Source organism: Eumetopias jubatus, unplaced genomic scaffold, assembly GCF_037043125.1.
Source record: "Eumetopias jubatus isolate StellerSeaLion01/CBP00866 unplaced genomic scaffold, mEumJub1_p1.0 scaffold_1, whole genome shotgun sequence".
In the NCBI taxonomy this organism is placed as follows: domain Eukaryota; kingdom Metazoa; phylum Chordata; class Mammalia; order Carnivora; family Otariidae; genus Eumetopias; species Eumetopias jubatus.
In genome coordinates, this window is record NW_028274807.1 from 3669376 (window position 1) to 3684472 (window position 15097).

At 59.9% G+C, this 15097-nt stretch overlaps 1 protein-coding gene across 1 annotated transcript in view; it reads right to left on the reverse strand.

Moving 5' to 3' along the window:
- Nucleotides 1-13055, reverse strand: part of PDE9A (phosphodiesterase 9A) — a 94149-nt gene extending 81094 nt beyond the window's left edge. Inside the window, exon 1 of the mRNA XM_028126504.2 lies at nt 12987-13055. Within this exon, the coding sequence (XP_027982305.1) occupies nt 12987-13055 (69 nt within the window). The remainder of the gene's footprint in view (nt 1-12986) is intronic.
- Nucleotides 13056-15097: the final 2042 nt, after the last annotated feature.

Here is a 15097-nt window from a genome sequence, read left to right on the forward strand (position 1 = left end):
ATCCTGGGATGAGATGAGCCCGGATCACCTTGGGGGGTCGGGGGGGTGCTTAAGTGAAGTCACAAGGTGGCAGAGAGAGATGGGAAGACGAATAGAGAGTTCTGAAGGCACCCGAGCGGTGTGGCCACAAGCCAAAGCGTGCTGACAGCCCCCAGGAGCGGGAGAGCAAGCAACGGCTTCCCCCTAGAACCTCCAGGCAGCGAGGCTCTGCCAACGCCTTGATTCTGGCCCAGTGATGTGGATCCTGGGCTCTGGCCTCCAGAACTTCGAGAGAATAAATCCGTGCTGTTTGCAGTCGTGCTGACAGTGGGAATGTGCCACAGCGGCCCCGGGAGCTGACAGAGCCCTGGGCTCTCAGGCTGGACTCTCTGCAGGGAACAGGAATCCCTGAAGCTTGTGTGAGGCTCGGAGTGCATCTGTGACGGGGAGCACGCTCCGGGAGGGGCCGCGGGGGACGGATTACAGACGGGAGGCGCACCCCCTTGTCCCCTCATAAGAGCTGATGAGGGCTCGGTCTGGAGCAGGGGGTGGGGAGGCTGGGGAAGAACAGTTTGGCCACGCGGGGCATTCCGGTCCTGGCTGACAATGTTCACTAGCAGGACACAGCTGCGCAGACCGTGTAAACGCCTCCAGCTCAGGCTCTGGGCTGCTTGGGCTCGGCGGCATCTCGGGGCCTGTGTCCCCACGCCCGCGTCTGCGAGGGTCCAAGACCTCCTCCGCCTGGAACCCGCTCGTCACGGCAGGTCCGTCTCACCGCTCCCTGTCACTCTTCTGGGGTCGCTCTGTTTTGTGTTTCCACATCAGGCGTCTGAGGTCACTGTCCCTGGTTATAAATAATGGATTGCGGGGGATTGAAAGTGCAGAGCAGACAGCTGAAAGGGTAAGAAATGTGCGGACATGGAGCACCCTTCCAAGCACTGCTTCAAGTGAGGACATTTCCAAAGGTGTCTCTCTGGTTTCAATTGGCTTTACTTCTTGAGTTCCCCTTCAAATAAGAGGCGGCTCTCGATGCACGACCCTTGCATTTCCCGGAGCTGGGCCCTCACGCAGCTCTCCCGCCTAACCCGTGCCCCTCCCCCCAAGGTCTTTGTCCAGCTCTGCTGTATCAGGGGTCCGAGTGTGGGCCAGTGAGACCCGTCCTGGGGTCCAGGCTTCTTCATGCCCGGGGGGGAGGGGCTGTGGGGAGGACCACCCACAGGAGACCTCAGTATGCAACCCTCAGCTGCGTTGGGCAGGGCTGAGGGAGTGGCGGCGGGTGAAAAGACATGGGGGAGACCGAGCCTGGGAGACAGGAAAACTCTCCCCAACTGCAGACCCCGAGCTCTGTCACCTTGGAAAGTGAGCACCACCGCTCCCATCCTCTTTCCCAGATGGGACGACATAGGGGAGCACCAGTGTGCAGCCGAGGGGCTGTTGGTGCGGGAGCTGGTCCTGCGTGGGCCTCCTTGGGGCGGGCCAACAGGTGGTCGCAGAGGCCTTGGCCGAATGGCAGGTGTTGGCCCTGAGGTTGGGGGTGGGGAGCAAACCTTGAGGATTCTGGGTGACTTAGGGTTTGCGGCCCTTTCAGGAGAACCTGTCAAGGCTTTGGGAGGAGGGTGATGCATCTTCTGGCTCGAGCCTCCTTTCCGGGAATTACACGGGGGACCCTGACTTCTTTCCAGAGGAGTCCACTCATCGCCACTATTTCCTTATCCGGGTATTTTCAAGTAATCCTGGAAATCATTTACCACCCTGACCTTCTTGAGACCCATGCTGGAGTCTGCACTTGCATGAAACCCAGAATCCACAACGTGAGCAGAGGTAGCCCAGGATGAGCTGGGGAAGCGGGTCAAGTTTCCACGTCCTTCTGTCCACCTCCCTTCGGCAGGTCTGGGAAGCAAACCCCACTTCCTCCCGTTAATGGCGGCCATGGGGACCTTCCTCCCCACACCTCTCACTTTACAAGGCCACTTTGTTCCAAGTGCATGAGGCAAGCAAGCAGAGGGAGGGGCATGTTTTTATTCAAAGTTCTTTTTCATGACATGCCTCAACTAAACCATAACTTTAAATCCCCTCTGAAATAACTGTAATAACCCCAGAAGTTTTGGGGTTTGGATGGGGACACCTCATCCTGCAACAGTCACAAGCTGGGGGCCGACACGGGCAGGGGCAGAGCACGGGACAGCGTGGGCAGTGGATCTGAGGTCCTCACACAGCCACCTGGCGAGCCGCGGCCGGGGACAAGGAAATCCTAGAGACGTGGGAGAAAGTGGGCAGTTCAGGGCCGCGGGAGCGGAGGAGAAGTCTTTTCTTCCTGCCTCTTTTTCCTTTTCTCTTTATTGCCTTGAAATTTCATTAGAAAAATTGAATAGTCTCCTGCCAGAAAAGAAGTGTCTCTGAGTGTAGGCAAGGGGCTTCGAGTCCAAGTTGGCGGCGTGCGTGCCGCCGCGGGGGCCGCACTGGCCTCCCCACCCTGCTTCTTGTCCTTCAGAGGCTGGCCTCCACCCACCAGGCTGAAGCCTCGCGGGCCTCCTGTGGAGCTGCCACAGTCCCTCCAAAGGTCAAGGTTCTGCTCAGTGCCGTTGGACTTTGGGGGTGGCGTGTCACTGTGATGTAACCTCAGCAGGGGCCGTGTCTCCCTGGCCACGCTGAGCCACAGACCTGCGTGCAGGCTCACTCTTTAGTTTGATGCCTGGGGCTCACAGCAGCTGGCTGAAAGCAGCCAACCCCATGGCTCTTTTTTTTTTAAGATTTTATTTATTTTATTTTTTTTGACAGAGAGATAACGAGCACAAGTAGGCAGAGAGGCAGGCAGACGGAGAGGGAGAAGCAGGCTCTCTGCTGAGCAGGGAGCCCGATGTGGGCTCGAACCCAGGACCCTGGGATCACGACCTGAGCCGAAGGCAGACGCTTAACCAACTGAGCCACCTAGGTCCCCCCCCCAGCCCCAGCTCTTTCTTCCAGAAACTAAGCCTGGCCCTTAGGAGGGGCAGGTGAGGGGCGGGAGGCCCCGCGATGGGCTCCTTTGGTGCCGGGATCCACCTTGGCTCTAGAGCGGCCTCTCCCGGCTGCCTGCTCTGTCCCTCTGGAGGACATGCCCAGGGCTCACTGCAGGGGCTGAAATCCAGCCCCAGGAGCATGGGGGGCGGGGGGCGGGGATGGGGGGTAGGGGGACGGAGTGTTCCAGGAGGTCTGGCATCCAGCCTGTGGCCTCAGCTACTTCTGCACAACACCCAGGAGATCCAGGGTCCCTCATCCCTGGAGAGACCGGTCACTTCTCAGTGCCTCTTCCCTGCCCCTGCCAGGGCTGTCCGCCCTGCCGACGTCCAGACGCTACATGCCCCTGTGTCCACACAGCTCTCCGAGGTTGGCACCCATTTCCTTCACCTGCTCAGCCTGGTGCCACGCAGCCCGGGTTCCGGAAATAGCTGTGGGGGAAATTCACTGTTCCTACACTTCCCCACGCACTCCTTTGCTACGGAAGCGCCTCCCTGGACCCCGGCTCCTTGGAATACTCCAGGCTGGCTTTGCCGATGGGGCACAGATGCCATCTCCCGCCTCTGCTACTTGGGGCACAGACTCCTAAACAACACACACAAAGTGGGATCAAATACATGCTGGCACCACGGCCATGCATCCGGGCGGCCCCAAGGAGGGGGGCATCCTTAAGTCTTAGGGGCTCCAAATGTCCGGGCATCACTGGCCATCACTAGGGTCATGTTCCTCAGCCCCTCCGGTGTCTGTTCTGGGCTCTGGATGTTCTGTGATCCATAGCGGTGGCGACATGTGTTGGCCTTCAGAAGCTCCACCAAGAGGTCTCAGAGTACGTACGAACCTTTAACCACGGTTCACATCTTCACTTTTCCCTGCGTGAAGTTTACAGGACGCAACTCTGAGCGAAATCATTCTGGGGGCTGCTCCCCAAGCGCCCTGGCCATGGCTTGAGCCCCAGCCTGGCTCGCCAGCCACGCCCCGCGGCGGTCCGCCCTCAGCTTTCCCGCACACAAGCCCTGGGTTTGCTGCTCTTGCAAATGCCAATTCAACATTATTGAAGATCTCTAGATGATAATGTCAAAAGGCACTGCCTCTTTTTCTGTTATTTCTAAGGCTATAAAAGTTTTTAAAAAAAAAAATTCCCTAAAGGCAGAAGCTGTGAGGACAAAGAGCTTGATCACTGGGTTCCGTTAACTGCTTACAAAATACATCAGCCCCGTGTGTGACTGGCCCCCAGGATGACAGAGCTCCGGCCACCCTACACCTCCCTTTGGTGGTGCTGACTGCAGGACAGGGGGCAGCTTGTCCTCATGGTAGTGTTCCAGGCTAAACGGAGAGAGTCTGTGCCAAAGCCGGCAAACTCCTGCCATTCTACGGGTGGGCTCTGACTTTGTTTCCCCAAAGCGCCCCACCTCCGTCTCCCCCAGGCCAGCAGCTCCCCCAGGCCAGCTGCCCAGTGGCCAACGTGGCAGCGAGCCCCCCGGGGCCGCCGCGGACAGTGACTAGCCACACCCCCCACCAGCGCAGCTCCCTTCAACAGCAAAATTACCGTTAAGGGCTGTGGGTACCACAACCACCCCCCTCCGGCAAAATAAATGAGGCTGAAGCCTGGAACCCTCATGCAACCAGAGAGCTGGTGTGCACGCGGCTCTGGTTGTCCTATAGTTCACCCATGCCTGCCTGCCTGAGCGGTCACTCCACCACCGGCCCCCCTCGCTGCAATCCCCACAGCTCCATCTCTGAAACGGAGGAGAAATGAAAGGTATCCTTGGTCCTGGCTTCAGTGGAAAGACCAGGGGGACAAGGGTGGACCTGGGGCGACCACAGGAAGCACGGGATCACGGAGCTGGGAGCACTGCAGGGCTGGGCGGGCCCTGCATGTCACAGAGCACGCCTGGACACGGGGCCCCGTGCTGGGACTGATGGCCGGCTGCCCCAGGGGCCACTTGCCAACACAGGAGCACAAAGCCAGGGGTCTCCATAAGGCTCTCCCAACGAGACACGGAGATCTGACTGCCTTACATCCACAACACGAATAAATAAGTTACAAACAAATAAAAATAACAGGGGCTTTAGGTAGCACTGGCCACGTGGTGGTCCCGTTTTAGCACTGGACGCAGATTTATGCATTAAATCAGAACGACCGCGTGAGGGAGATGCTCCCTTCACCCCACTTCGGAGATGGAGTCATCGAGGCATGTCAGGAACTTGACTGCACACGACCGTCTTCAAGGGCAGACACACTTGCCCCGGGACCCATATGCTCTTGACCATGGCATCATGCTGCCAGTAAATGCCCGGAATGTCACTGAATCTGAGACGCAGCCCCTTCCCTGAGCAGTTTACTCTCCCCGCCTATAACATATCCCACCTCCCAGACGACAACACACACAACTCCTCAGATTCACACAACTGCGACCAGGAAACCACGGAGGGCCTTAGGGAGAAGAGTGTTTGTTTTCCGGCAAACACAGTGATATACCCACTGCAATAGACCTATGCTTTGCAAACGGAGGAAATAAGAATGTGAATGACTGAGGTCTAAAGATGATCAGGCAGGTTCACTGAGGGTCGAATGGATAAACAGCACGTGCACAATACACATGACGGAATATTATTCGGTCTTAAAAAGGAAGAAAACTGCCCCGTGCCACAACGTGGACGAAGCTTGAGGACACCACGCTCAGTGAAGCCAGCCAGCCACAGAAGGACAAACACTGTGTGACGCACTCACAGGAGGGACCCGGGGCAGTCAGACCCACAGGGACAGAGAGTAGGAGGTGGGTGCCGGGGGCCGGGGAGGGGCTGGGGGAGTTCGCGTTTACCGGGGACAGAGTTTCGGTCTGGGAAGACGGGAAAGTTCAGGACGGATGGTGAGGACGACTGCATAAGAATGTGAGTGTGTTCAGCGCCATGGAACCCGGAAATGGTTAAGATGGCAAATTTTATATGTACTTTGCTATAATTAAAAAAAAGGCATGCGGGACAACATCTAAAGCCAATTTGCTGAGATGTTCTGGCTCGAACTTAACCTTCTAGACGGGTTTTCAGTGGTGCTGTGAGATTCTGTTCAGGCCACTGCTCCCATCCGGCGATCAGCTTGGGGACCCGGGGAGCAGACGTGGAGCCACGGTGGAAGTGAGGGGTACAGGTGGGTGCAGTCGAGGCAGAGGAACCACACTGTCGACGGCAGAGACTGGTTGTTTTGAGGTTGCAAGTATTTGGGGCTGAGGAACTGAGTGTTGTTTAGACGTGACCGTGTCCCAAACATGCCTAGGGAGAGATGCATGCAGGCGTCCGCGTGGCCCAGGAGGGCGTTGAGACGCAGGGGTGCATCCTTCCCGGGGGCGGGACCAGCTGGTGGGCTGCTGCCGTCTTGTCCAGGTGGGTGCTTGGGGGTCCCTTTGTGTCTTCCAGGTACACTCTCTGATCCCTTCTAGCTCTAGACCTCCGCCAGTTCCCAGTAGCGCGGCCTGCTGGGTCATCGGTGGCCCCGGAAGCAGGTGACTGGGTGCGGACGGCTCAGCCTCGGCCTTCTGCTGTGGGAAGGGCCTCGGGGGCAGCAAAGCCAGGACAAGGGTGTGGGGGCCCAGCCTCCAGTGAGCCAAGGCTACCTGTGCACCCAGTCCCGCTATCTGACCGCGGGGCGGCGTCCTGGGCTCCCTGTGGCTGGCTCTGCCATCAGCCACTTGGCTGAGGCCGTTTCCTCTTTCATCTGCATGTCGGTTCACATCAGCCGTCTGATGGGGACACCATGCCCTTCGTCTGCTCTTGCTTCTCTTCCCTGACGACCAGAGCTGCACTCTGCCTGTGTCTGAGGCCAGTCCTTAGCCCACAGCGGCTCTGGGGAGGCCGCCGGCCCTCCCGGCTCGGGGCTCACGTGGTCCAGTTTCCAGCAGCCTCTGCCAAGTTGGAGATGAAGGTGTCCTGGATAGTGGGCCCCGGGGGCCTGGGGCCTTAGTTCAGGTTCGCAGTGGGCTCGCAGAGATACCGACCGGTGACAGGAGGGGTTGCCTCAGCTCCTTCCACAGTGTGCTGGGGGAGGGAGGGAGCAAGGGCCTGCATGCAGGACGTGCTGGCCGAGCCTCCCCGTGTGGCCAGCTCGCTAGGCCTGGGCACCTCGCACATTACTTAGCGCCATCTGTGGTCACCCAATGGGGGCGTCACTGCCGCGCCCACTTAACCAAGGAGAAGGTGACTTCCCTCGGGCCTCCCAGCTGTCAAGAAACAGAACTGGATCTGTGGGGCTGTCGATCCCTCCCCACTCCGTGTGGCCACCCCTCCAAGACAGGGGGAGCTGCACGTAGTCTGAGAGACCTCTGTGTCATTTTCTGTCCACCCTGATGACATTAGTGGAGGGCAGCCACGCCCCTCCTGGGGCCTCCAGATGTTGGGAACGAGCCTTTAGGCCGGGGGCAAGTGGGAAGGAAGAGGGAGGCCAGCACTGACTTCTCAGCCCCCAGGGCTGGGTAGAATTCGGAGAGGCTGCGCTTCCAAGAGTTTCTGTTTGCACAACACCTGTTGGGCACTGTGGGCCGTGGGGCTGATCTACTTGTTGAGCAAGAGGCTGAACACACGGTGTTCCTGTTAAAGCTCGCCTCCCAGCTCTGACCCAGCTGGAGACAGACGGGTCATCGTGAGCTCAGGGGCAGGCCTGGAGGCAAAATGCCTCCCCCATTGCCTGCAGACCCTCTCCAGTTTTCCGCTGGAAACCAAGACGGTGTGGGATGAGTCCCTTCTCCACACTAGGAGTCCCCAGACTTCCCTGCATTGCAATTAGCTTCTGTTACCATTTCAGTACCTGTGTAAATATCTTAAGCTATAAACATTTGAAGAAAAATAAGCAGGCGGGGCTGGAACTGCCGGCAATGACCAAGGGGTGCTCCCGTCACCTGGCAGGGATGCAGGGCTCACAGGAACGCCCAAGCCCAGAGAACTCACCATGGGTCTGCCTGGCCAGTGCATCAGCCCTGTGCAAACCCAGGGAAGATTCTTCCGCTCGCGGGCTCCGCCAGCTCGGAGTGTGGACAGAGCAGGTGCACACATCTTAAAGTGAAAGGAAATTGTCACTGGGCTTTGCCGGGTGGCAGGACAGACGTATTTTCCAGAAAGGGGAAAGGTGCCCATGAGTCGGGGAGTCTCAGGGTCCTGCCGCACTGACCACACGGGACAGGACAGGGGCAGCTACACCCTTCGAGAATGGAAGACAGGACCGGCCTGAAGAAGAGCAGCAGCTTCTATTTGCGCCAAAGGCAAGCAACAAAGGTAGAGGAGCCTGAAGTCCCTTGGAGGGCGCAGGGCTGGAGCAAAGCGGAGGACAGAGGGAGGCAGGCGGGAGGGAGGGAGGTGGCCGGTAGGGCTGCAGAGGTCTGACCTCCAAGGGCGGGGGGAGGGCCCTGCTACAGAGGAAAACCACGGGTCCGGGCCCTGTAGGCGCCGGGGGGAAGGAACCGGGGGTGTACCCCGGAATCCCCGTCACAGCGGGCCCTGGCAGGGTGGACGCCGGCTCCCTGGGAGAAGACGGGACCCCTAAGCGCACAGGGCCCGGGGAGGGGCTAGCAGTCAGCCGTGAACCGGGCACAGTCTTCTGCAGATAGTTCAACAACTTCCCAAGGTTGCTCTTCCCTTCGGGTTTTCCTCATTCATTTCCTGGTTTTAGAGTAGAAACCATTAACAGAGTCAAGTGGCTGTTGGCTGTCTTGGACCTGGGTTCCAGTGGCAGAGAAAGGTCGGGGTTCCTGCGGCAGCAAGGCTGGGACAAGGACCCAGGAGCTCAGAGTGGCTGAGGGTGGTCCGGGCAGACTGCCATGTCCCTGAGCAAGCCACCAGGCCAGGGCAATGCGCCAGCGGGGATGCTCTCTTCCAAAGCTGGCAGGAGCTCCAGAATGGCCATCCTTGTCCAGATGAGGCTTCTCAGCAGCTCCAGCCCAAAGCCAGGCCCCAAGGTCACGCGAACCCTCACTCTTCTTCATTGGAAATGGTAAGGTCATCAAACGCACGCCTGGACGTGCTACCAGGCAGGGCCCCTCCTCCTCCCCAATGCCAAGGGCACCACCCTGGCACCCCCGGCACAACCCAGCTGAGTGCCCCCTCTCTCTGGATGTACTATGTGGGCAAGGCGGAGAAAAGAACAGGTGCTGAGGCCAGGGCCAGCAGAGGAAAGGAAAACGCAAACCGTCTGGGCAAAGAAGAGAAGCAGCATCTTCTAGAGAGGAGTCCTCTGGAGCGGGGGTCCCCAGCTATCCAGCTTTGGGGACCCTGGTTCCCACTCCCTCCTCCTTCAACAGGAGCAGGGGAGGAGGCATCAAGGGGACAGATGTGTGGAGGTGAGTGAGGCTGTCACCTTGGCCATCCAGCAGTTCCTAACCTGGGTCACCCTAAGGCTTCCCAGTCTGCAAAAAGTCCCCCTCCCCCATGCCGGGCCCCCCCCCCCAAAGCCAGTCTTTACCAAGGAAGGGAGCCTACTCATCAAGCATCCCACTTCTGGCACACAGCCCTGCCCCACCAGTGGGGCCTGCCATGTCCTTCTGTCCGTCCACAGGCACCCTGCAACAGCTGTGTTTACTATCCGTGAGCCCATCCCTCGGTGGGACGCAGTCGTGGGTGTCACGTTTGCACGGGACCCAGCCCTTGGCACACAGTGGCTGTTTGGTAGCTCCCGTGGAGAGCGGCCTAAGTGACGGGTCTTGTCCGGCCGACGCTATGACAAGCAGCACTATGGGTACCCCCACCTTACACAGAGGTTGGGGACCTTGCCCAGGCCACGGGGATGCAGGCAAGGCTCTGGGAGAGGCCACACGGCTCTCTGCTGCCTTTGAGGGGACCCCGGGGGGCACGGACTCGGAGGATTACCGCTGCCCTCCAAGCCCCCCCCTGCACAGGGCTGAAGGAAAGCCGGCAGATGGGACATCGATCCCCTCACGGCGGCCCGAGGATCCCCCCAAATCCCCCTGCTGGCCTCTCACTGTGTCACCGGGGGCTGGTTGGAGAGCTCTGGGTCTGGAGGCTTCTTCATGTCAGAGGCACTGAACTAGCTCTCCGGGAGCTGCAGTGGTTTCTTCAAGCACCTGGGACACCTCCAGTGTCACCACCCCAAGTACGTCCTGAGACAGGGCGGGCGGCCTCCCTTCCGGTGACCTGGGACAGTTCCCCCGAAGCTTGGCTGGAGCAGATTACACCTGCAGGAGTCACTGCTGTGAACGCTCTCCCCCTATATTGCTGCTCTCTCTGCGGGGGGGGGGGGTGTGTGTGCCCAAGAGAGGGTCACTGGAGGGGCAGAGGGCGGGGAAGACAAAGCAGTGCCTTAGCCCTTCCCCCACCCCCAGCGCACCTGCCCCTCGGAAGCAACGGGGGTCTGTGTCCATGACCTTCCTGGGAGAAGCTCTGGGAAGGATAAAAGGGAGACAGAGCAGGGCTGAATCCAGTGCCTGGAGCCTTAAGGACAGAAAGTGCGACCACAGAAAGCATTGCTGGAAATGCTCTCCGCTGAGACCCTTTCGGGCCCCACCATGCTGCCGGGTGTGCGGGGAGAGCGCCGTTGTCCTTTTCCAGCACGTGCTCGGAAACCCCAGATGCTTCGGCTCTCAACCACGGCTACAAGTCCAGCTACGGGCCTCCACCGGACTCAACAGCGCGGGCAGAGGGCGCAGAGCCTCGTCAAGAACCGCTAAGAGGCGTTGTGGCCATGCGCGAGGTTTAGACCACAGCCTACTCGGGCTCCGCTCCCCGGTCTGGGTCAGCGAAAGGCCACTGTGGACAGAAAGAGGGACCCACCCTGTTCCCGCAGTACCCCATGCACTCTGGTCGTACGGTCTTGCGTCCTCAGCACAGTCCATGAAGCAGAGACTGCCATGCCACTCTACAGACGGGGAGGCCGGCTCAGAGCTGCCCGCGGACTTGCTCAAGACCACAGAAAGTAGGGGAGCCGGCTCAGCAGCAGATGTGGCCCCTCCCGAGGCCACGGCCTCTCTCCTAACTGCAGGCGTGCCTCCAGGGCTGCTTTTCCGGAGGTCACCCCAACCTCAGGTGTGTCACCGTCTAAAAACCAGCCTGCCTGCCCCACGGGCAGAGCTTGCCAGACTCGGCTCTCACCTCCCACCCTCTGGTGCCTCTCTGCCACTTCTTATCCACTTCTAAGACAGCGTCTCAGGGAGACCTTTGGGAAGTTCTTGGGAAGAAGCTGTCACTTCTGACCTGGTCGGGGGCATCTCATCTCATCTCTTTCAAAAAGATGAAAAAAGGCCAATCGTTGAGAATTCTCATCTGTTGGGGTAGGAGTGCGTGGCTTGTGCATAGGTGTGCACGTTTGCTTGTTTGCACGCGTGTGTGTTTGCACACGCGTGCGTGTTAGCACGCGGGGTTGTTCTTGGGAACGTGTGTGGCTTGTCTGTGTATGTATGTGTGCAACATGGTTTCATGTGCATGTTGTGTGTGAACACGTATGTGCACACATGTGGGCACGTTTGTGCATGCGTGTGTATGCAGCACAGGGAGGTATTCAGCCGAGGGTCATTTCTACCTTTGAGGGGGCTGTTAAGTCCCTGCTCAGTGACAGGTGCCGAGTCCTGGAAGTCAGGAGACTGGAGTCCAGTCCTCCGTCTGCTGCTGACCAACTGCCCGGCCCTGATGAAGCAAGAGGCTTGACCACCTGGCCTTGCAGACTCTTCCTGTTCTCTGCTCTCTGATTCTATTAAAGCGGGCGCTGGTGGGGGAGGGACAGTTCTCACTTCCTGAGATGGAGACGGGCATGGGGAGAGTGAGGGTGGCTTCTGGCAAGTCTATCAGCTGGCAGCGGCACTCCAGAGATCTCTGGAGACTCCCCCCACTTCCCCCCGCCTCTGCCTGCTCTGTCACTGGCTGGGGCATCCCTCCCTGGCTTCCCGGCAGGGGGTGGGGGGGTCCTTGAGAAGAGCAAGGGGAGAGATGGCAGCTTCCCTGAAATGTGCCCCTGAAGTTTGGGAGTGAGTCCTCACTTATGGCTTTTCCCGGTGTGGGGGGGGGGGGTTCTGGAGGAGCTAAAAATCCCCCCTCCAAGCCAGCTTTCTTATTGTGCCTCTCTGCCAATCAGAAGCATGGGCCCGGGACGCTCTGGACTCAGGCCAGGGCCTTAGCAAGGGAGGGGCCAGGAACAAAGGGGGTCTGCTGGGAAGCCTCTCCTATGAGAGTCAAGTTGGTTAGGGACCCTGGACATCTGGAGGGCTTCATGCCTCCAGAGAAGAGCAGAGAGACCACAGGGCTGGTCTGGCCTGTCCCTCAGTCTCTCTGTGGGCCCAGGAGGTAGAGCAGCCTCAAGGACCCCCCCTCTGCTGTCAGAGCTGACCATCTGTCCAGTGGGGTACACGGAGGGGCGGGGTGGGGGGCTGCCGGGCGCAGCCCCTGCTGGCCAAGCCCCACCCCCCCACCGGCTCCCCCCTGGCCAGGAAGCACCACCACTGGGGGCGGGGGCGGCGTACTCGGTCACCCTCCGTGCCTCAGTCACCATCCCTGTCTGGGGACCACGTCCCGCAGGGCGGCCCAGGGGCTCCGCGGGGCGTCTGCCCTGGGGTCGTTACGAGGGAAATGAAAGGCTTCATGCACCAGCCCCTGAACATACAAACTCAGCCTGATGAGATCTGTTACAAAGAAAGCTCTGCCCATGAAGTGGAAAAAAATACCCCCTTGTGGGTCGCCCCTTTCCACGGCGGGGGAGAGGGGAGGCGGCGCGTGGGGACAGCAGCTCCGCAGAGCCCTGTTGCCCCCAGCCCAAGTTGTCGGAGGCTGCAGCCGGGACCCAGGACGCGCGGACGCACAGACGACGGCCCCCCACCCAGGCCGCCCTCCGTCGCTGCGCCAGGTTCCCCCCACCCACCGCTACGACCCCCCCCCCCCGCCCGCGCCGTCACCCGGGGAGGGGCCACTGCGCGGGATCGCCCGGTGGGGGCCAAGCACAGCGCTGCGGCGGAGGGCGTGAGCACCGGGGGTGGGGGGGGGCTCGCACCGGCGGCCGCGGGTGCGGAGGGTGGGGAGGAGGTTACCTTCTGAATGCGCCCATCGATGTCCAAGTAGATGGCCTTGGGCCGGTAGCTGGAGGAGCCGGATCCCATCTTGCGCCGAGCGGCTGCACTTGGACTTTTTACTGTACTTTCTCTACGCCAGCCGCGGGGAGGGCGGGGAGTGGGAGGGAGGAGGGGGCGGCGGCGGGAGGACGGAGGAGACCAGCCAACCAGAGCGCCGCCGCCGCACCGGTGCGGGGTCGGGCCGCCGCCTCTGGCGCGCGCGTCTAGGCTGGTGCTCCGCCTCCGGCCTCGGCCTTCCTCCGCCTCCCTCTTCCTCCTCCCTCCGCCCTCTCCCCCTCCCCCTCCCCCTTCCCCCCCTTTCCCTCCCCCTCCTCCTTCCCCCCTTTCCCTCCTCCGCCTCCCTCTTCCTCCCTATCCCTCCTCCCCCTTCCCTCCTCCCCCTTCCCTCCTCCCCCTTCCTCCCTTCCCACATTAAGGCACACCCCCTCTTCTTCCGTTGGACTCCAGCCGCCTTGGGGATAGGGCCAAGTGAAAAGCCTCTCTCCAGGTGACCCCTGGACAGGTGCCCACAGCAAGTGACCCCTCTGGCTACGGAGTTGGTCACCTTCCCAAGTGCCAGAAATTCCCAGAGCGACCCCCTCTGGCTGCAGGCTGGTCACCTTCCCAAGTGCCAGAAATTCCCAGAGCGACCCCCTCTGGCTGCAGGCTGGTCACCTTCCCAAATGGACAGTTGCCCAGAGCGACTCCTTTGCCCCAGGTGGCTAATCCAGAACCGCTTAGCATTAGGCAACTCCCCGAGGCTCAGCCTCTCCCGGCCATGATTGCCATCCTCATGCAATTTGACTAGGATATGGGAAAAGTTGCTTCTCATTCATGCGCATCCTTCTAAGTTTTCTGTACATTCTCGGGAGTGACAGCCTCTTTCCAGCTGCACCCAGAGCTGAAATGGCAATTTTATTTCTGTTCTTAATGGAGCTGGAGAGAGGATTACCCAGCCAGCAGCTCTCGCTCTGCCCACCCTCCCCCCACCTCGTTAATGGCTGCAGGGAGTATGGGAAAAGCAGGAGGGGAAAAAGAAGGGATTTTCAGGCAGTTAGTGACCTGTAGATCACAGTGGGGGCTGCTTTGTGGCTCCCGATTCTCTGGGATCTCCCAGTGGGACCCGGATGGGGGGGAGGCTGGTAAGTGCTGAGCGGCTCCAAGTGCCTGTCGCTCTTGGAAGCGAGTGTCAACCCAGCCAGAGAATGCCCTGATTGTTCCATTCTATGTGGATTCCAAGCCACTGCCTTGCATCTGTTGAATGTCTGTGTTTTGCATATTGAGAGAGTGCCTGGTGCACACAGGCTCCTCCCTCCCTCCAGGCCTGCCCCAGCCAGGCTAACCACTGCCAACGGGTCAGTGCCTTTCCCTTCCCTGGCCATGCAGCCTCCCCCTGGTGCACAGGCTTTCCAGAGTCTTCCGGGCCCCCTGGAGCATTGGCCAGGCTGGAGCGCTGGGGAAGGCGGGGCTCATCGTCTTTACGGGAAGCGTTCTTCCTCAGCCTTTGGACAGTCTAGCGTGTGTCATTTCATGCCCCCTGCCTGCTCTGGGAGTAGGACTCATCATTCTTTGAGAATGATGATGGCTTTGCCCTTGACTCCAGCCCAGTGAAGGGACCACATCAGAGCCCGGGCACCCTAAGACTTGCTTTAGAAGTGACTAGGGGGAGAGCAAGGGGCAGCAGGAGACCTTCGAGGTGGGGGTAGCTGAAGCTGGGGGGTTATACTTGGCCACCTGACTCACAATCATCATAACGTGTCCCCAGAAAATGGGAAAAAGCACAGTTATTGTAGTTCAATTTTGTTGTCGAATGTTCTGATGTTTGGGCCAATCCAGTGATGGACCTGTGGGACTGGTGTGCTGCCCGGTGTGGAAATCTCACCACGCAGCAGATGGCTCATTAGCCCAGTACTTATTTATTCCCCGTGTCTATAGCCACCTGACCTGACCCTCTCCAGCCATCTCCTTCTGGCGCCCTTGGAAGGACGGGTGTCCAAATGCTGCGTGCAGCTCTGCAGAACTGTATACCCCAGCGGGGAGCGTGCAGTGCCGGGACTGTGTCCGGCATCATGTGGGGTGCCCCTCCTTGC